Consider the following 20,830-nt stretch of genomic DNA (forward strand, 5'->3'; position numbering starts at 1 on the left):
GACACCTGGTAGTACACAGCTTCCTGGGTGTGTACACTTTCTTCCGAGGCACGGTCAGGGCACAGCTGATCGAGAACTTTCGTGGACAGTGGAACCGGAATCAGACCCCAGTCTGAGCTAAGCCAAAATGAACCCACATCGCCCTGTCACACTTTCATCTCAGACAAGAAGCTGTTTTCTCTTCTGTGGAGACAGGCGGCTTCACAGCACATCCAAGACTGGGTTGCAGTTTAGAGACGGGCTCTGCCTGGCAGGCAGTGCTGCAGCCACACCGCTTTCTTCTAGCTCCACCGCACCGATGAGCAACTATCTGCCTTCAGATCACAGTGCAGCGGTGGAATCTCGCCACCTCACGCTCTCCTTTTCACCAAGCATGTGATGCAAACAGGAATGTTAGAAGCAAGACAGGAGGTTGAAATCAGGCCTGGTGATGTGTGAGCCTGCGTGGAACATCTGAAAGCACCTAGAATCTCACAGATGGCTCTCTGCCAAGTCATCTCTGCAGTTCATGCTGGTTGTAAACCACAGAGATCTGGAACTCTCTGTCTACCTGCCTCTGTGCAGTTATCATTGGTGGCTAGTAACACTGTGTCGGAGTCTGTGCTCATCGGAGTGAGAACATGTCATACCCGCACTCCTGGCTGAAGCCACAGTGGCTTGTGTCCTGCACAGTGTTCAGCAGGAGGAGGGATGTTGACCTAGGAGGAAGAACAGTCTTGCAGTCCCCTCACAGAGAACACCATCGGAGAAGCCATGGGGTTTCATAGTTTACCTTTCATTGTCATGGAGCAATCAAACACTTGGCAATAACTAAGTAATGCTTTGTACTTTTTTTTCAAGGAAATTAATAGCATTCTTGAATAGTACATGCATTATTTTATGATATTAGTCACTAGGAAGGGCTGTGCCAGGCACGTGCTCCTCAGATGGGCTGGTGAGAAGCTGCTGTGGGCAGCGGGCCTGCCAGGCTGCTCGCCCTCTCACTTGATCCATGTCTGAGAAGTCCCATTAGTGGGCAAGAGCATCACGGCCCTTGCACCTCGCACAGCCAGAAAGAAGGAGCTTCCTACTTCTTTTTTGTAGGGGAGTCACACCCAGCAATACTCAGGGCTTACCCGTGGCTCTGCGCTCAGGAATTACCCCCGGCAGTGCTCAGGGGATCAGATGGGGTCCTGGGGATCAAACCAGTGTCAGCTAGTGCAAAGCAAGCTCCCTACCCACTATACTGTCTCTCCAGCGCTCTGCTTAACTCTTTAGAGCATTTGGTACTCGGCTTCCCAGTTTTACTTTTCTGGTTAGAATATATTCTTATCACTGTGTAATATATTCTTATCACTTATGACAATCTAATCTAACAAGCGCAATTACTTCATATAAACATTCTGTATTATTTTTATTCTCATAAGATTGCTATTGTCTCAAATAAACTTTTCACTATATATTCTATCTTCTTTTTTTTTTTTTTTCTTTTTGGGTCACACTCAGAGATGCACAGGAGTTACTCCTGGCTTTGCACTCAGGAATTATTCCTGGCGGTGCTTAGGGGAACATATGGGATGCTGGGAATCAAACTCAGGTCAGCCACATTCAAGGCAAACGCCCTATCACTTCAGCCCCTAAGGAAACGTTTCTAGACCAGCTGTTCCAGAGCAGCCTCACAAGTCCGTGCTCCACCAGGATGGAACTGAATATAAAGCCCTAATTCTCCTGGAGAAGTGGCAAAAATTCCTGTTCTTTTGGAGTTTGTTCATATATTTGATTACCTGAAATGTGACATATTCTGTAATGTCACAGATGTTAAAGTTGAACACTTCTGTATATAGCAGTAGTGAAGGTTATAGAGAAAGGATTTTTTTTTGCACCATGTGTTAAAAAAAATTAGGGCTGACTGAAAATAAATTAATATGATATAAATGGAATCACATTGGTCAACAGTGAGAATAAATGTAAATAAACTGGGGCCAGAGAGATAGTACAGTGGGTAGGGCGCTTGCCTTGCAATGTGGCTGACACGGGTTCAGTCCTCAGCATCCCATATGGTCCCCAGCACCACCAGGGTAAGCCCTGAGCATCACTACGTGTGGCCCAAACCCCCCCCCAAAAAAAAAATTGTCTTACCACTTCATGCATACCAGACAGCAAAAAGAAAGTATACTGACAATAACACGGGTTGGTGAAGCCTGCCCCTGCTTGGCTTCTTCACTGCTGACTCCCGAGACAGATGCCAGAAACACTTTAGAAAACAGGTTGGTAGTTTCCTATGCACTGAAACATATGTATACCATTTGATCCAGAAATTGGCTCTTCTTCAATTTTTTATCAAGAGAAATGAGAACTGTATGCCCACATTTTGTCACGTAAATATTCTTAGAAGTTTCCTAATATTAGAAGCATTAGTATCCCAATGTCCATATCTCCATAAACTTGGATGGATAAAAAATATGAAATACTTATACAATATAATATTACTGTATCACTGTCATTCATTCTTCATAGATTTACTTGAGTGGGCACCAGTAATGTCTCTATTCCTCCCAGCCCTGAGATTTTAGCAGCCTCTCCTTACTCGTTTTTCCAACGATTGGAGGCTCTTTCAGGATCAGGGGAATGAGACCTATCGTTACTGTTTTTGGCATATTGAATACGTTATGGGTAGCTTGCTAGGCTCTGGCCGTGCAGGCGGGATACTCTCGGTAGCTTGCCGGGCTCTCCGAGATGTATGTGTGTGTATGTGTGTATATATGTATATATACACACACATATATATGATATATATATGATTTGTTGCCTACTGTCTGAACTCCATCAAGTATGGTGTGGTAATTATGGAAAATGGGTAGGAAGTGTCATAGATTCTAATCTATGAAAAAGAATTAAGTGATGCACACAGGGATTAAGAATAGTCTCAGTATGAGAGGAAAGCAACTGTATGCAAAGCTGAGTATATTCTGTAGTCCCAGTCAGAAATAAGTAGTTACTATCAAATAAGAGTTATTGTCAGAAATGAGACCATTGGTGCCTGAGACCAAGTGTGATGGTAATTCATTTGACTGTCAGGGGGAACTTGAGTTATTTTTTTAAATTATGTAATTTTTGTAAATTATGTCAGAGTTAATTTTTTAAAGATTTAAAATTTTAAATTTTAAATCAGAGATGTTGTTCAGAATTTTACTCAAAAACATAAGACCAGCTTGTTTTCTGCCAAAATTTCAAGCAGCAGGTAATGCAAAATTACACAGTTTCTTTCATGCCTTATCAATGGATAAAGAGGCATTATTCTGTATCTCATTCAGAGAGAGAGAAGTGGAGGAGAGGAGTAGAGAGATGTAACACTGAAAAATCTGGACAGAACATTACAAAAAATTAAATGTGTTTTACTTATGAAAGCAGATGTAGAATTTCTATACGCTTAGCAAATCAGCCTCAGTGGTGTCTGGAAAATAGGACTCCCCCTCCATCTTGGGCTCCTTCTAGATTTACGAGGATCGGAAATTCATAGAAGTTAAGAGTAATAATAAATTTACGAGAAAATAATCTTTGGTCATTTGAATATATATAATAAAACTACACCCTAAGTGTAAGTAATTTTTTTCCAGATAATGTTTTTTAAATTTGATTAAGGGACTCTGTTAATGAGACCAAGGAAGATATATAGTCAGAAGTAGAGAATGTTCCTATCTTGATAAATAACCAAGAACTATTGATAGAGAATGTCACGTAAGTGGAATACCCCATAACTGGAAGGCTGCAGGACAGCAGCAAAAAGCAGGGACAACAAAGCCACATAAGCCTAACATTCACCACTGTGTGTCCCCTGGGATGTTACCATCCGCTCTATGCCGCCTTTCTTTCATTAAATGGGTTTGGTAATTGCCTCTTACAGACAGGACTCAATGAATTAACTTGTGTGAAACTCTTAGCAGAACCACATTGGCAAATACATTTCAAATAATGTCTCAGATGAAACATGCCATTGTTCTAATCTGTATAGTATGGATGTATTGTTCTCTTGAAGGCCATCTCTGTTGAAATCCAAGGCTAAGTTAGTGATTAGACTTCATGCTTGATGAAAGCCTTTCCTTTTTGGAGGGTAAATCGACTCCTTTTGTTTCAAAGGTGAGTGATTTCACTTGGAGCCACGATGGGACTCAAGCACTTATTTCCTATCGAGATGGGTTTGTCCTGGTTGGTTCTGTTAGTGGACAAAGACACTGGTCATCTGAGATCAACTTGGAAAGTCAAATCACATGTGGCATCTGGACGCCTGATGACCAGCAGGTAATGTCACTCTTCCCCCACCTCTTCTTTCTATATTTTTTGTGGGGGCCAGGGCTTGGAGGGTGGGGTTTGAACCGTACCCAGCAGTGCTCAGGGCTTGCTCCTCACTCTGTGCTCAGGAATGACCCATGTCCATGCTTGAGAGGCCAGAGGCAGTGCCTGGGTTCAGATTGAGGTGAGCCACAAGCAAGGCAAGCACCTTGACACTTACACTGTCACTCTGCCCTCCGACTTTTATAAAATGAGGTCATGTTTGTACACAGCACTGTGTAGATTTTAGGTGTAGAGTTTCTCAGGTCCCCAGCTACGTATATTGATAGCCCACCGTGCCCACCACCAGAGTCTGTCTGCCCCCTACCACCCTCTGTTACATCCCTGCTACCCACCCTGCCCTCTGACTGTCTCCCATTCCATTATTAGCCTTCAGGGTGTTTTCCGATTCTTTGCTTGATTTCTTTGCTTCCACAAGTGCACAGTCAGAGGCATCTGTCTTTGTCCCTTTCTGTTCTGTTTTGGGGGACACTCTGTTGCTTGCGGGGCCCTGCAGTACTGGAGGTGAAACCTGAACCTGGGCCCCCCATATGTTGAACATGTGCTACATGCCAGCCCCTGTGAGCCTGATGCCCTCCTGGTCACACCCGCTGGCACAGACAGCAAGGTTTCTAGTTTTCTAGCTGCCTTATCCGCTCATCCTTTTCGGGGTAGTTGGTTGTTTCTGTCTCTTGTTTCACTGCATCCAGATGAATAGTACGGCACTGAACGTCTGGGTCCATCTCTTTGTTTGAATAAATGCTTTTATGTTTTTCATTAAATCCCCAGAAGTGGGCCAAGTAGTCAGGTGGTAGCTCCAGTGTCTGTCTGAGGCCCCTGTGCTGTCTCACAGCAGCCCTCACCTCCTGCCAGCACTGCACCTCCTCCTGACACTTGCTGTGGCTTGGCTCATGTGTGCCTGTCACTCTCGCCACCGGGAGGTGGGACCTCATTCTGCTTTTCACACGTGTTTTCCTGATGATAAGCAACGTGGAGCATCTTTTCATCATTATCCATCATCGTCTAGGTGATGTTTCTTACACATGAGGGTGTGTAAGGTGGTAGAGTGGAAACAGTGCTGAGGAGGAAGCAGGTACCACCATATTGGGAAGACGTGGGAAAGGGAAGTTGGCCCAAACTCTCTTAGCAAAATCACAACAGAAAGCAATAACATGTGTCCAAGAAAATGTTAAATGAAAGATATTAAATGAAGTAAGAATTGGAGAAATATTTCCTACCAGCATGGTAAAGTTTGAGTTAACATTTTGTTTCCTTTGGGGCCCACCCCACGTTTCTGGGGATGACTTCCAGCTCTGTGCATGGAGGCCACTCATGCACGGAGCACAGGGTGCTCAAGGAATGCCGGGGATTGCCAGGCCTCCCGCTTCTGAAGCATGGGTTAACATCGAGGGTCCATACAAAGTGACTTTTCAAGTCTACAGGATATAGCCAGTTGATAAATGTTAATGAACATTACATTCACAAAAGAACTCTACGTAGTAATCATCTAGTGGAAAAGCATTCGTTCACAGGGGGGAGTGCAAAATAACAATAGGAGGGTATATTTTCACTTACTAGCAATAGCTAGTGAAATGGAGGTGGTTTCACTGATTATTGATGAGTACAGACAGATATTCTCACTCATTGTCAGCAATAATCTGATTTCCCTTTGGGGAAGCAATTTGAAAGAGTCTTAAAAATTATCCTCTACTTTGACCTGATAATATACTTGAGAGCAATTTATCTAAAGGAGGTAAAAAGGAAGTAAAGTTGTATTCAGTTAAAGCATTATTTATTATAGTATGAATTTGGCAACAGCCCACTTAATTAAGAAGGGAAAAAATAGTTAAGAAAACCGGCTAGACTCCCTTCAGAGGCTGTTTCTGGGCTGTGGTTCCGGTGAGAGGAGGGAGAGGAGTCACAGTGCCGCACGCCAGGGGCTGGGGAGGACGCGCCTTGGGCTCCTTTCTAAAACCTACTCTCAGAATTTCCCTTAATGTGCCTGTTTGCTTTCATGAGAAAGTTATAATTAATAAATTGATTTATTGATAATTTGTTTTAGAAATAGAAAAATTTACTTAATTAAAGCATTGATAAATATAAAATATGGTCTTTTAGGTACAACAAAAATACCAAAACATTAATGCCAGAGATTTGAGTTTAACATTGGTAAAGAGAAGCAACCAGAAACTTTATTTGGAAGTTCCTATTTTTTTTTAAAGATTAAATTGCTTTCCTCTGATTATTATATATCTTGTTTTTATTTTGAATAAAAAATGCCAGGTTTTTTTTTTCTTTTTGGGTCACACCTGGCAACACACAAGGGTTACTCCTGGCTTTGCACTCAGGAATTACTCCTGGCAGTGCTCAGGGGACCATACGGGATGCTGGGAATTGAACCCAGGTCGACCGCTTGCAAGACAAATGCCCTACCCGCTGTACTATAGCTCCACGCCCCCCCCCCCCGTTTCTTTTTTCTCTTTTCTCTTTTCTTTTCTTTTCTTTTTTTTAATTTTTATTAAATCACCATGTGGAAAGTTACAAAGTTCTCAGGTTTATATGTCAGTTATACAATATTCAAACACCCATCCCTTCACCAGTGCCCATATTCCACCACCAGAAACCCCAGTATACCCCCGCCCCCACCCCTTACCCCCTACTGTATAACTAATGAATTTCACTTCATTTTTTCTTTACCTTGATTATATTCCATAATTCAACACAAAACTCACTATAGTTGACATAACTCTCTCTCTCTCTTTTTTTTTTCCTTTTCCCTTTTTTTTTTTTTCCTTTTTCCCCCTCATCCCCCTTCCTGCGCCTCATAGTATGGTGTACACCACGCCGCGTCGGCCAGCGTGGGGCTTTTGCTTAGTTCACAGTCCAGAGGTGGCCGCTACATTAAAAACCTTCAATATTTCAACAAAAACTTACTGTTATTATTTGGAGTTTCCCCCCCAAGTCAGACCTGTTCAAATGGAACCGTTTCACATTGCTGACAATTATAAATGTTAAGTCGCGTGTGTAAAAAACTAAAAAACACCGAGGGGCGCGTGCACTCGCGGGCTCTCCAGCGGCTCTGTCTCACCGCCCGAGTTCGGTGTCCTGGAACCGCAGTGTGTGGACTGGATCGGGACGGCCGGTGGTCAAGGACAGGCGAAGGAAGAACGAGGACCAAGCTGGTTGCTGATTAGTTACCGTTTATTCAATCTTCAAACTTTCTCATCTCCCGCACTCCCAGCTCCGGCCTCTCTGGATCTACTGCCACTGCTGCCGCCTCTCTCTGGCTTCTCTCTCTCCTCCTCCTTGTCTCTCCCACCTTGCCCTCTAGGCTACAACCAGCCAGGTAGCCAAATCAACATAAGAAAGCCCTTCCTGAGGGCAGGGCACTCCAAAGCCCTTCCTCACTCTTAAGGTTTTTTTCTTTTCCTTAGTCCAGGAACTTATTAACATCTCAATACTAGTTATTTTTGTATGGACATAGCAAGGGATACATTGAGGCTTGCAAGGCAGCTCTCCTGGCAACATCTTGCCACAGGCTCAGACCACAGCACTCAGGCCAGATTAATCATTCCTCACCCTAGCAGGGTCCAAATCTAGTATCACTGTTTGGATCATGACATCATTTGTCCATGATCAAGCTCTTAACTTATAGTTAAGCATTAGGCACTTTGGCCAGGCCCATCTCGATGCCAGGGTAGCACACAACTCACCGCTTGCCCTGGGTCCTTCTTGTCCCACGTCGGGACCGTGCTTTGGGGGTGCTAGGAAGTAAGGGCAGCTGAGGCTTAGGTCAAGAGAACAGATGCCCTGGAGGAAAATATCATGTAGAGTCAAATGACTCCCAGGTTACAAAAGCATAACATTTGTTAAGTTTTCCTGTGTCCATATAAAAAGGACTTGCTCTGAATAAACTATGCAAAGGACTCAAGGAGAAGAGAAAAACATTATTTACAAGTCAACAGAACACCAAGAAAGAAACTACAAATAAACAAAGAGGAATAGGAGCACTGTAACGGGAGTAACCCAATAAACCTAAACTACTGAGGCTATGTTATCCTACAGCGTGGACTCACGGTTTTGGATTTCTGTGTAAAGTCCAGGGAAAATTCTGCCAGAAATTACATAGCCCAGCTCACAGTCCCAGTGCATTGCTGTAAGAAGTCTCTGAATTCAAAGTCTTTAGGCGAGAGGGTCCGAATCGCGCTCAGCGGCTCCGGATTTATCTGGGCCGAGGGCGTGCCGGTTACGCCCCCTTCCCATGAGTTCCTGGGAGCCCCCAAAGTAAAATCCGAATACCTGTGGGTCTGGAGTCACAGAAGATGGCGCCTGCCACATGGGTGCCGCCAGCCCGCCGCTTTCCGTGCAGGAAGACAGGGTGGGGAGGAAAAAAAAAAAAATCCACCCCCGGCAGCACAGAGTTGTAGCCCAGTTTGGTGTCCCAGTGCATCGCTATCGGCTTTCTTTTCTTTTCTTCTATTTTTTTTTACCATGAACCCTATGAGAATTATAAAACGGTATTCTGTTTCTTCCCTCACCGTTTCTCAGGTTTCGAGTTTCTCTTAGTGTATGTGTTAGCTAAGAAGCATGGGGGTATGTTTATTAAGAAGATTTTGTCTGTGGGCTTTACTGCCCCTAGAGTCTCCTTGAAGAGAAGTGTTCCCTGCCTTAGTTTCCTCTCTGTGCCCAAGGGTGTGAATTCTTTCTAGCCTAGTTCCCAGGCTTTTGTGAGGACCAGATGGGAGAATCGATGTGAAGGTATTTACAAATATGGAAGTCTTGTGGATTTACAAATATGGAAATAAGTGGAAATCTGATCTTCACCTGGTTCCCTCGCTTCTGTGATGGGGCCTGTGAGGTTCATGTCACGGTTTCCTGAGGTGACAGTTGGAGACCGAAATAGGCTGACCCCCCGGTAGACGCTGAGATGTGGTGATCACGTGCCCTGTCTGTTGCTGCAGACTTGGGAGCATGCTCAGTGCCACCAGCATTTCTGGGTGTCCCAGAGAACACAGACTTGACAAGGACATGTTCGATGCAGGAGTGTCTTGTCCCTTTCTCTCAGCCACCGCACCCTGAAGCTTCCCACACAGCTGCCCGATCAAACACTGGGGTGTTGTTTGGCTGGGTGAGCCCCCAGTCCATGGTACTAACCTCAGGCTTCGACCTCGCTTGTTGACCCTTCTTGCCAGTTCCACCAGTGATGCTGTTGCTCCCCGGCTCCCTGTGCGAGGCCCGGGGTGGCCCCTGCCCCTCAGTGCCCTCTTGGCAGGCCAGCCTGTGCGCACGGCTGCTGCTGCCGAGTGGACAGCCCCTCCTCTGTCCCACGCCGCTGTTTCCTGGAGTCCAGCCTGGCGCCTTCCCTCCTTTCTGAGCCTTTGGGTGATTTTTCTTTGGCATCTCCTCGGTGCCCATGGGGCTCACTGGACCCCCGGGCTCAGCTGGACTCTTCTCCAGTCCTTGTGTCTGGGACTGGCCGCCTCAGGTTTCCTCCTGCCAGTGCGGCACCTCTCTGGTGACGGTCCAGGCTCAGAAGGGACCTCGACTTTCCTCTCTATCCTCACCATCTCCTCGGTCACCAGGTCTGTCCAGTACACATCCGAAACGTTGCTGGTCAGATTATTCCTACCTGAAAACTACGCCAGGGCCTGGGAGGGGCCGCAGTGGAAGAACTAGGCCCTAGGTTCCATTCTGGGCCCCCCTGCCCGCCCCAGTACTCGTTTTGTGGCCCTGGGCACCACCCCAAGCACTGCTCAGTGCAGTTCCACAGTAGTAATCAAAAAGTTACCCATGGTTGTGTTGGAACTGGCTTCAGTCCCACTAAGGCCACTCCCCGGCATTGGGGTGGGGGAGCACTGGGCCCAGCTCCCCTCTTCTCACCCACAACTCCTTCCTCCCGCTGCTGTCGTACTCCCTGATAGCCTCTGCCATGCTGGGCTGCCCACGTGCCAGCCTGTGTTCAGTGAGGGAACGTGTGGCTCTTGGCATCTGTGATGTGATTCCTGGTTCCCCCGGCTCTTTGGAGGGCAGCGGTGGAGGCACTTGGGGGCAGAGGGCCCGAGCCCTGGGCTGTTCCCTGGCCTGCTGGCCACCCGCTGGCAGAACCGTCTCCTCAGCTTGTGCGATCTGCTCTGGGCCGTGCTGTTGGGGCCCAGGGCCCAGGGATCAAAGCCCTGTGTCCCGCCCCCGCGCCCCCGCGTATATTTGAGGCTTTGCCTGCTTTGGTGCCTCTCTGCATTCTTTCCTGTTGAGTTTGTTATTTTTGTGTACGCACTGTTTGTAAAAGTCAAGTAGTAGCCCTCGGCTTTGGAAACTGCCCCCACTTCCCACCAGGCTGCTGAGGGCCCCTGCACCTACCCCCTGGCACCCACTTCACCTGCTGTTTTTCTAGGTCTTCCTTTCCTGTCCCTCTGAGTGGCAGGCTCGCCGTGCTGGGTTTTGTTTCAGTCTCCCGCGTTATCTTTAGAAGCCAGAACTGCACTGGTGCAGAGCGCCCCTTCCTTCTCCCGCCCAGCCCGTCTTCTCCCCTTCGTACCGGGGCTCGGGCATCTGTACTTGAGTGCCCCACCTTGCAGAGCACTGTGCGCAGAGCCAGGCCGGCACAGCCGTCTCGCACACCTGCTCTTGTCTGAGCCCGTGAGGCGGCCTCCGAAATCAGCGCTTCCTTAGAACAAAGCAGCCGCGGGCTCCCGCGTGTGGAAGCCTGCTCTGACACTCCGCCCTCACACGCCAGCCCGGGTTGTGGCTCCCTCCCGGCTTCTGGAGTCACCTCCCTTCATTTCTGTGCTGCCCCGCACATCAGTGGCGCCCACTGACAGGCTGTGGCTTTCCAGGTCACATATCCTGTGTGCCCTGCCCGACTGGGCCGCAAGTCACTTGGCACCCTCCACTCTGCCCGGTAGCCGACAGATCGGACAGTGGGCCAGTATTTTTTTTCCACGGTATTTCTTTATTCTCTCTGGAAAACTGTTATCAGCTGTGATTCTCCGAGGTTAACCATCTAATTCATCCTTTCTCTTCCAGCTCTTCCTCTGCTCACATATCCTATTTTCTGGGGAGTGTCATATGCTATATTCTCCAAGTCTTCTTTGATGATAAGAAAAATTCCTGCTATGTCATTTCTCAGATTTTTTTCTTTATCTTCTGATACTGATCTTCTGGTACTGTAAAAAAAAGAATGTTTTACTGTTCCTGTAAAAATAATGTTGCATTCTCATTTCAGGGAGAACAAACAATATGAGAATATTAAGTTACAGTCTTGCAGTGTTCATTCATATTCCTTATTGTCTCTTCCCATGTTCTTTGTGGTGGTACTTTCTTTTCTCATTTTAATATTAGATGCTTTGCCACCGGGCTTGTGGTTTTTGGCTCCCTGCTCATATTTGAGAGGTGGTTACTGAAAATCCCCTCGTTGCTCTGCAGGGGCATTTCAGGGCAGCCTTCACCGCCCTGGGGGAACCTTCCAGAAGAGGAAAGCCTCACCGTGCTCCCCTATGGCCAGCCCCGTGGCGGAAGTGGCCTTGTTTGTGACCCGCCGTTGCTGCGGCGTGTCTCTGCTCCAGGAAGGGCCTCAGGTCCGCACAGAGGCACGGCTCCCCTCTCTGCTTCGGGGCGGGGCTTTCACTTGCTCTGCCCGGTGTGGTCAGGAGCCACGTGGCCGCCTGCTGCCCAGGTTCTTGTTGACGCCCCCTCTGCTGGGCTCGGCGCTCCGGGTCAGTTGGATTCCTCTGTGGCGCCGGCACTCGAGCGGGCTCCGGGAAGGCGTCCGGGTGCAAACCCTGCTCAGCACTGCTGGCTCACAGCGCTCTGTGCCGTTCGCCCTGGCTGCTTGTCTGTCCAGTTCATTTCCACTCCTCCCGGAGGGCTGAACTCAAACATCACTTCTACTTCTCAGGGGTGCTCAGGGCTCACTCCCAGTTCTGAGCTTGGGGTACCATGTAGGGTGCTGGGGATCGAACCCAGGTCAAGCGTGTGCAGGGCAAGCACTTTACCCACTATACTATTTATTCGCCCCACCCCCACCCCCAGGCCTCACTGCTTCTACTCAGTCTTTCCCGGGGCCACTTCCTTCTGCTCCCAGCTCAGGCAGAGGTGGCCGGACACCCACCCCCACACCCCAGCACCGCGAGAACATTTTGTAACACTTGACATATTATACTGTTGCTCGTGTTTTCTTCCTTGCCAGATGTGAGGGCAGGGGCCACATTCTTTGTCACCCAGACTCTACTCAGCTGTGGTGCAGGCCTGTAGTGACCACTGTCCTCCCAAGTCCACTGTGCCTGCGGTTCGGCCTGTGACCCACCCCAGGCACTGCCGTCTTCCCTGTCCTGTTCCCTGGGACCAGAGGCCACAAGAGCGATTCTTGGCTCACCCTACAGATCCTGCCTGGGAGAGCTGAGAATTGGCTTTTAGGCAGAAATGTACACTTGGAGCTTTTTATACCTGCCAGTGCAAGTATGGAATCTTTTATTTGTTGAAGTCAATCAAATTCAGTCTGTTTGTTTTTTAATTCTGGGAACTGTGTAGTTCTCCTACTCCTCAGAAGGCAGTTTGACTAGAGATGCTACTGTTTGAGTTCTTCTTTATTTCGTTTCTGAATGGGAGCCATCATCAATCACATCAGACCTAAAGTCCTGTCTTTTATCTTCGCATTCTTGCACACGAAGATGCCCTGCCAGTAGAAGGCGCTGCCTCCCGGGGCGGAGCCTTGGCAAGGCCACAGGCCCCCTGTGCTGGACACACACCGCCCCGCCAAGACTTCATCTTTTCTCCTGGGTCAGGCCCCTCCCCACTCTTTCTACACCTCATCTTTACTCTGCAGCAGTGAGAATTCCTATTTACTGTGAACTAATGGGCTTTTCTGGCAAATATTCTGGAATTTTTGTCACCCATATCCCATGACACATATTCATGATCCACATCCTAGAATTAAGATCAGGGAGTTTATGGCCAAGGTAGAAAATTTCCAACTTCATTATTTTACTTAATGAGGAGAGTCAGTATTTAAAATTTTTGAAGATGAATATTTGTTCTTAAATTTTGGAAGCACTGATAATTCACTATTGAGTAGAGCTTACCCAGGCAGTGGAAAATACCAACTTGATTAAATTATACAGCAGAGGATATTATGCGATGAATTTAGAAAATATATCAGGAACATTCCTGTACAATAGGAGAGAGAGAGTGAGCTGCAGAGCAGATTTTCTTCTCCAAAGTATTTATAGGTACACTCTTACCAGTAAAAACTGTGATTTCAGCAGATACATATTACGTTTGACCTTCAGTTATATTAAGTAACCAGTGTTTTCCCCCTTTGGAGTGTTCTGTTAGGGGAAAAAATTGTGACATACTTGGATAGTTAAGTGTTTTCTACAGAAGTTGATGGGCCTAATGATATAGAGGTATGCGTCACTTCATGTAGTAAACGGAGTAATGTGGGCGGACTGGCCTATGTCCTGCTATGTAAAATAGCAACAGAAATTAATCTGCCATTAGACTCAAAAGAAACTTTGATATTTAAAGGCATATTGTATAGAAATTGCTCTTGCTTAAAAGACAGTTGTTTGATATGAAATGAGACCTCTTCACATAATATATATCCTTAGTCATTGGCTACACTTTAATTTCTAGTGAGTAGAAATATTGTATTTTATAGTATATCTTACACATATACTTTTTAAAAGAAGCTTTTAAGTACTTAGTAGATCAGATATTTTATTAAACACGGTAATAAGTGGTTAAGAAGTGATCTCCTAAAAAATAGAAAATGTTTGGTTTGGTAAGGCAGCATCAAGACTTTCCAATTTTGGGGTGTTGACACCCACATATGTAAAGGAATGACATCTCCAGCTTTTGTTCTGATGCTTTATTTTGTGTTTTTAACTTAGGCAGAAGTTTTATTTTTGCTTTTGAATACAAAAAGTGGCCCCAAGGTTTTTAATCAACTGAAAGGAAGTTTCAAAGTTTTTTTTCTATTGTTATTTTTGTCTGTCTTTCATCCACACCCAGTGTTGTTCAGGCTTACTCCTGGCTCTGTGCTCAGGGTCCGCTTCCCTACTGTTCTTAGGGTCCATATTTGGTCAGAGATTGAATTGGGGCTGGCAGCATGCAATGCAAGCACTTTGCACCTATACTATCACTCCGGTCCCTGAAATGACATTTTTGTTTTGTTTCATTTTTCAGTGTGCTCCCTCCCCCAATCTGTTGTCTGTGTCTGATGCTGTTGGTTGGTTATCCTGCATACACTGTTTATACAATAACAATAAAACCCTGTTCGTGCCATATTTGGTACATCAACAAGGAAAAAAAATCACTGAAAATACCAATGGCACTTCTGAGAATCTATAAATTTAATCCATTTTTATATAATGTTTAGTAGGATATATGATCTTATTTCCTGTTTGAAGTCGGGACTTAAATAGTGTAGCAGGAAAAGCACCAAATGATTGGAGTACAGAAGACAGATTCTCTAACTTCCAGCTTCTTCCTGGGATAAGAAAGAACTAGATGAGAAGTATAGTGTTCTGGGATTTGGCGGGGGCGGGGGAGTACGGGGGCGGGGGACATATCCAAGGTACTGACTTCTTTCTCAGGTGTCTCAAAGGATTTTCAGGTCACTGGGACCTAAACACAAGTGATATTTTTTTTTCTTTTTGGGTCACACCTGGCGATGCACAGGGGTTACTCCTGGCTCTGCACTCAGGAATCACCCCTGGCCGTGCTCAGGGGACCATATGGGATGCTGGGATTTGAACCCGGGTCGGCCGCGTGCAAGGCAAACGCCCTACCCGCTGTGCTATCGCTCCAGCCCCCACAAGTGATATTTTGAACTAATATGATAGCATTCACCACGGCCTCTCATCTTGGCCCAAATGCAGCAAGAATTTGTAAAATCACCCAAAATTCCAGCTTAACCTGGAAAGGGAAAGACGTGAGCCATTTTATCCAGTGTACCAATTTTTTCAGGACCTAACTAAAGGCCTAAGTCAGTGTGTGAATGCTAACGGAATCCAGCATAATTTAGACATCTGAGGACTATAAACAAAGAGGCCTCCAGATCCTCTAAATAGGCTAGTAGGCGGATTGGTGAGAGTCTTCTTAGCTATAGAACTAGTTCGTGAAGACTGTGAGAGGAGGATGTTTGTCTAATGCACAGCTACATCAAGGAAAGTCTAGGAAAATGAAGAAACAGTTATTATGTCTCCCCCAAAGATATACAATAAATATAAAATACTGATATCAATGACACATGGTTTGCCTGAAAACTGAAAATAGTAATCATAAAGATGTTAATGTTTCTTAACAATATTAAGAAAAAAATCATAAAATGAGAACTTCAACAGAGAAACAACAATTGAACTGGAGAACGTAATAACTGGAATTAAAAGTTTATAGAGGGTATCAGTAGCAAATTAGATTAAGTGTGAGGAAGAACCCCAAAATATGAAGTAACATAGCTCATTGGAAATTATCCAGTCAGAGGAATAAAGAGAAAAAAGACTGAAGAAAGCTCAATGGGGCCCTGAGATGAGACAGACGGAGAAGGTGGGGTGGGGGACAGGAGTGAGAAAGGCAGGAAGAGGAAAAAGAAGAAAGAGATTTCTCTTTTTAATAGCCATAAAGCCCCAGTGGGTGACGAATAAGGTAAACTCAAAGAAATACACACTGGGAATACAGAAGAATCAAATTGTCAAATGGCAAAGACAGAGAAAATGTTGGAAGAAGCAGATGCATGACTCATCTCATACATGGATATTCCCATAACACTGAAAATGATTTTCAACAGAAACCTTGCAGTTCAGAAAGGTGTGTGCTCAAACTGCTGAATAAAAATGAAGTTCAGTCAAGAATTCTATACCTGGCAAAACATTCCTTCAAAAGAAGGGGGGGAGAGGGAGAAGGAAGAGAGAAGAGAGAGCGCGAAATACATCACTATTAACATTAGTAAGATCAGGTATTAGCAGCAGAGAAGTAAAACTGGATTTCTGTGAGCCAGGACTGTGTCTCTGAACATGTGTCACCTGTATGGATTCTGGGCACTATCCCTAGAACCCCTTTCTCCCAAAATGAGTACAGTGTTTTTCAAAAGCCATCAAAATTAAGTTGAGTTTAAAATACACGGTATAACTATGCTATTTTATGTAATAAAGATGAAACGCCACTGACCGAGCAAGTGAAAGCAAAAATAAATGGGGCTGCATTCAAGAGCGTCGAAGAAGTGGTTAAGACGATGAAGGATCTTCAGCTCCAGGCACATCTTTTCGATTCCACCCTTCTTCCTGCACTAACGTACGCCTCAGAGACCTGGGCCCTACGCAAACAGGATGAGAACGCTATTCGGGTATCCCAAAGAGGAATCGAAAGAACTATGCTAGGAGTATCACGTCTCACTCAGGTGAGAGAAGGAATCCGGAGTTCTGACCTCCGTCAACAGTCAAGAATCAGGAACATTGTCTCGTTTGCCAAGGCATCAAAAATCAGATGGGCTGGACATGTAACAGCTGTTACCGACTAGATTCCACGGGACGTCCAAAGACCGAGTGGCCGCCCACCAACAAAATGGTCAGACTTCTTCATCAAAACCCTGAATGAACAGTGTGAGGCACTTCCTGTCCTTGGAGCGAGCAGATATCGTTGGGCTGCACTAGTATGCGACAGGGACAAATGGAGACGTACTGGCGCCCGCTCGAGCAAATCGAAGATCAATCATCACGGGAAGACAAGTGATACAAGTGATACATTAAGAAACTTGCATCTCAAATGAAATAATGAACAGAATCCAAAGATAGCTCACAGACTGGGAGAATTTATTTTTCCACCACTTACCCATTAAAGGGTCAGTATTCTAGATGTTGCACATATATATATATGCATATATATATTGCATATATAAAGCACTATTAGAGCTTTACAAGAAAAAAAATCAACCCTATTAAAATTGGGGGGTGGGGAGAGATGTACAGAAACTTCTTCAAAAGGCCAAAGGGTATATGAGAAAACGCTGTGTATCACTAATCATCAGGGAAGTGCAAATCAAAACAACAATGAGGCACCACCTCACACCAGAGACTGGCACACATAAAAAAGGATAAGACTAATCAGTGGGGAGGATGTGGGGGGAAAAGGACATTGATTCACTGCTGGTGGGAATGTCAAGAATGTCAACTGGTCCAGACTTTTTGGAAGACAATGTGGTCATTCCTCCAAAAAAAAAATAAAGGAAAGAGAAAGAAAGAAAGAAAGAAAGAAAGAAAGAAAGAAAGAAAGAAAGAAAGAAAGAAAGAAAGAAAGAAAGAGAGAAAGAGAAAGAGAAAAAGAAAAGAAATTAAACTCCCAAGCAACCCAGCAATTCCACTCCTGTGTATACCCCAGGGACCCAAAAGCACAGTGCAAGGAAAGCCATTCTCACTCCTATGGTTATTGCAGCTCTGTATACAGTAGCCAAACTATAGAAGTAAACTGAGTACTCAAGAACAGATGACTCTTTCGAGAAACCAAGGAACATATACACAAGGAAATACTACTCAGCGATAAGAAAAGATGAAACCATACAATTTGCTGCTATGTGGATAGATCTGGAAAATATGTTGAGTGAAGTCATCAGAGGGAAAGGGACAAGCATAGAGTCATTTCTCTCCTATGAGGAGCTAAAGAACTTTGTAGGGGAATAATAAAGGCCCAAGGCAAAGAATTGAAGAGCAAGAGAACTTGTCTTTAGTAAGAAGCTGTCCTCTGGGTTGGGAAGGAAGAAAAGTTAGGGAAGGAAACACAAGGAAAATAGTGGAAAGTGCCTACCACAGAGGCAGGCAGACTGGGGGACAGGAGGAACTCTGAGGATATTGGTGGAAAGAGGTGGACACTGGTGAAGGAATTGGTGTTGGATCATTGTATGCCTGAGAGTTAATAATAACTTTGTAATCCTGTAATTCACTGGGATTCCATTAAAGAAAAAAAGGTGTAGCAATTATAAATTAATCCATGCTACATCAGAGCACTTAAATATAAAACATATATAAAACAAACTTTGACAGAACTGAAGGGAGATTTCATGCCTAACTTTGAATGAGTAGACTAATCAGACAGAAAATTATAAAAAGTGAATTTTAACAGCACTTTAATCCAAGTAAATTTAACAGAGAGATATAGAATATTCCACCTGAATGCAAAACAATATGCATTCTTCTCAAGTGCACAAGGAACGTTCTCCAGGATGGATTGATTACATGTTAGGTTGGACATGACACAATTCTTAATAAATTGAAATCAATTAAAATAATAATTCAAGTGTCTTTTGAATCATGGTAGTATGAAAATCGAAATGAAATTTAGAAGAAAATTGGAGAGTTCATAATATTTGGAAATTAAGAAACACATGCCTGATTAAACAATGTGCCACAGAAGAATTCAAATGGAAAATTAGAAAATACCTTGAGATGGATGAAAATGAAAACTCAACAAGCCAAATACTTAGGGGATACAGTAAGCTATATTAATGAGGAAATTTATAGTCATGAGTGACCACAATTTTAAAAAGGATGGTCTAAAATAATCCAAGTTTATATACCCCAAGGAACTAGAAGAACAAATTTAGCAAAGTTATCAGAAGGAAATAAATACAATTAAAATGAAATGGAAAAAAATATTAGCTGAAATTTGATTTTCTTAATGATAAAATTGAAGTTTCTGTGTAGACTAATAAAAGATGTCTCAAAATCACAAATGAAAAAGGAGCTATTATAACTGTTACAGAGGTCATTAGAGATCACTATGAATGATCACTATGAGATCACTATGAGTGGTTCTATACCATCAAATCGGACAATCCAGAAGACATTGATTAATACAACGCACCAAGATTGAGAAATGAAGAAATAGAAAATATGAAGAGAGGGCTAGAGAGTACAGCAATTAGGGTGCCTTCCTTGCATGAGGTTGACCCAGGTTAGCTCTCTGGCACCACCTATGGTCCTGTGTCCTGTCCCGTCCCTCACCCAAAGTGTCATCACAAGTGATCCCTGAGTACCTCCAAGTGTGGCTCTAAAAATCAAACAAGAAAAAAAAAGAGATTTGCTTTGAAAATAGATTGGCAATTGGACCATTGTATCATCATTGGATCATTGTCAACCCGTTGGTCTTCGGTTTGCTCAAACGGGCGCCAGTAACGTCTCCATCCGTCCTAACCCTGAGATTTTAGCAGCTTCTCCCTACTCATCCTTCCCAACGGTGCAGCATTGGAGGCTATTTCAGGGTCAGGGGAATGAGACCTATCGTTGTTACTGTTTTTGGCATATCAAAATACGCCACGAGGAGCTTGCCAGGCTCTGCCATGTGTGCAGGATACTCTCGGTAGCTTGCCAGGTTCTTCAAGAGGGAGAACTAGGCTATAAGATATAAGCTTCCTGGTAATCCAAAATCTCCCAGTAGAGGAAATGTCAGAGCCAGGTGATTTAGCTGATGAATTCTGCCAAATATTTTTTAAAATATTAATACCACTTTTCTAATAAATCATGAAGAAGAGATAAAGCTTCCTAACTGATTCATGATGCCATTAATAATAAGCCAGACAAAAACACCATAAGAAAATTACAGACTAGTTTCCCAGATGAACCTAGATACAAACTTCTTCAGCTGAAGCCTAGCAAACTCCATATCAAAAGGATTGCATATAGTTATTCGGTTATATATAATAAGTCTTGATTTACCTGTGGGCTCTAAGGGTGTTTCCCATATGAAAACCAGCTAATAGTATCTACCATATTTGCAGAATCTAACATAGAACTACAGAATCCTCTTAAGAGATGCAGGATAAGCTTTTGACAAAGTCTACCATTCCCCCTTTTCATAATTCAAAAAAACTCTCTGGGGGCCGGAGTGATAGCACAGCGGGTAGGGCGTTTGCCTTGCACGCGGCCGACCCGGGTTCGATCTCCGGCATCCCATATGGTCCCCCAAGCACTGCCAGGAGTAATTCCTGAGTGCAAAGCCAGGAGTAACCCCTAAGCATCGCTGGGTGTGACCCAAAAAGCAAAAAAAAAAAAAAAAAAAAAAAACCACTCTGGGATGAACCCATGGTAACTGTAGGGAAGTATCTCTTGGTCATGCCTTGCATACATGAGATCCTGGGCTAGTCTCTGACACCACAGCAGGCACACCGAAGGAACACGCCTCCTCCCTCCTCTAAACCTGGTCATTTAGCTCCCCCCAAAATTCATTTGAATTCTCAACTCAGAGTAGAAGGAAATTCCTTCTGCACAATAAAGGCCATATAGTAAAATGCCATAGCTAATATACTTAGCTACCGAGAGTATCGCGCCCGCACGGCAGAGCCTGGCAAGCTACCCGTGGCGTATTGGATATGCCAAAAACAGTAACAATAAGTCTCACGTTAAGAGACGTTACTGGTGCCCGCTCGAACAAATCGATGAACAACGGGATGACAGTGACAGTGAATATACTTAGTGGTGAAAAGTGCACTCTTATCAGCAAAGATAAGGATGTCCACTCTTTAGAATTCGAAGTGTAC

General features: G+C 44.6%; 1 protein-coding gene across 2 annotated transcripts in view; it reads left to right on the top strand.

Moving 5' to 3' along the window:
• The window catches only part of TULP4 (TUB like protein 4), a 232,186-nt gene that overhangs the window by 151,270 nt on the left and 60,086 nt on the right, over positions 1-20,830 (top strand). For both annotated transcript variants that reach the window (XM_055135765.1, XM_055135766.1), the window contains exon 4: positions 4,117-4,278. In XM_055135765.1, the coding sequence (XP_054991740.1) occupies positions 4,117-4,278 (162 nt within the window). The remainder of the gene's footprint in view (positions 1-4,116; positions 4,279-20,830) is intronic.

Source organism: Sorex araneus, chromosome 4 (assembly GCF_027595985.1).
Source record: "Sorex araneus isolate mSorAra2 chromosome 4, mSorAra2.pri, whole genome shotgun sequence".
Taxonomy (NCBI): Eukaryota; Metazoa; Chordata; class Mammalia; order Eulipotyphla; family Soricidae; genus Sorex; species Sorex araneus.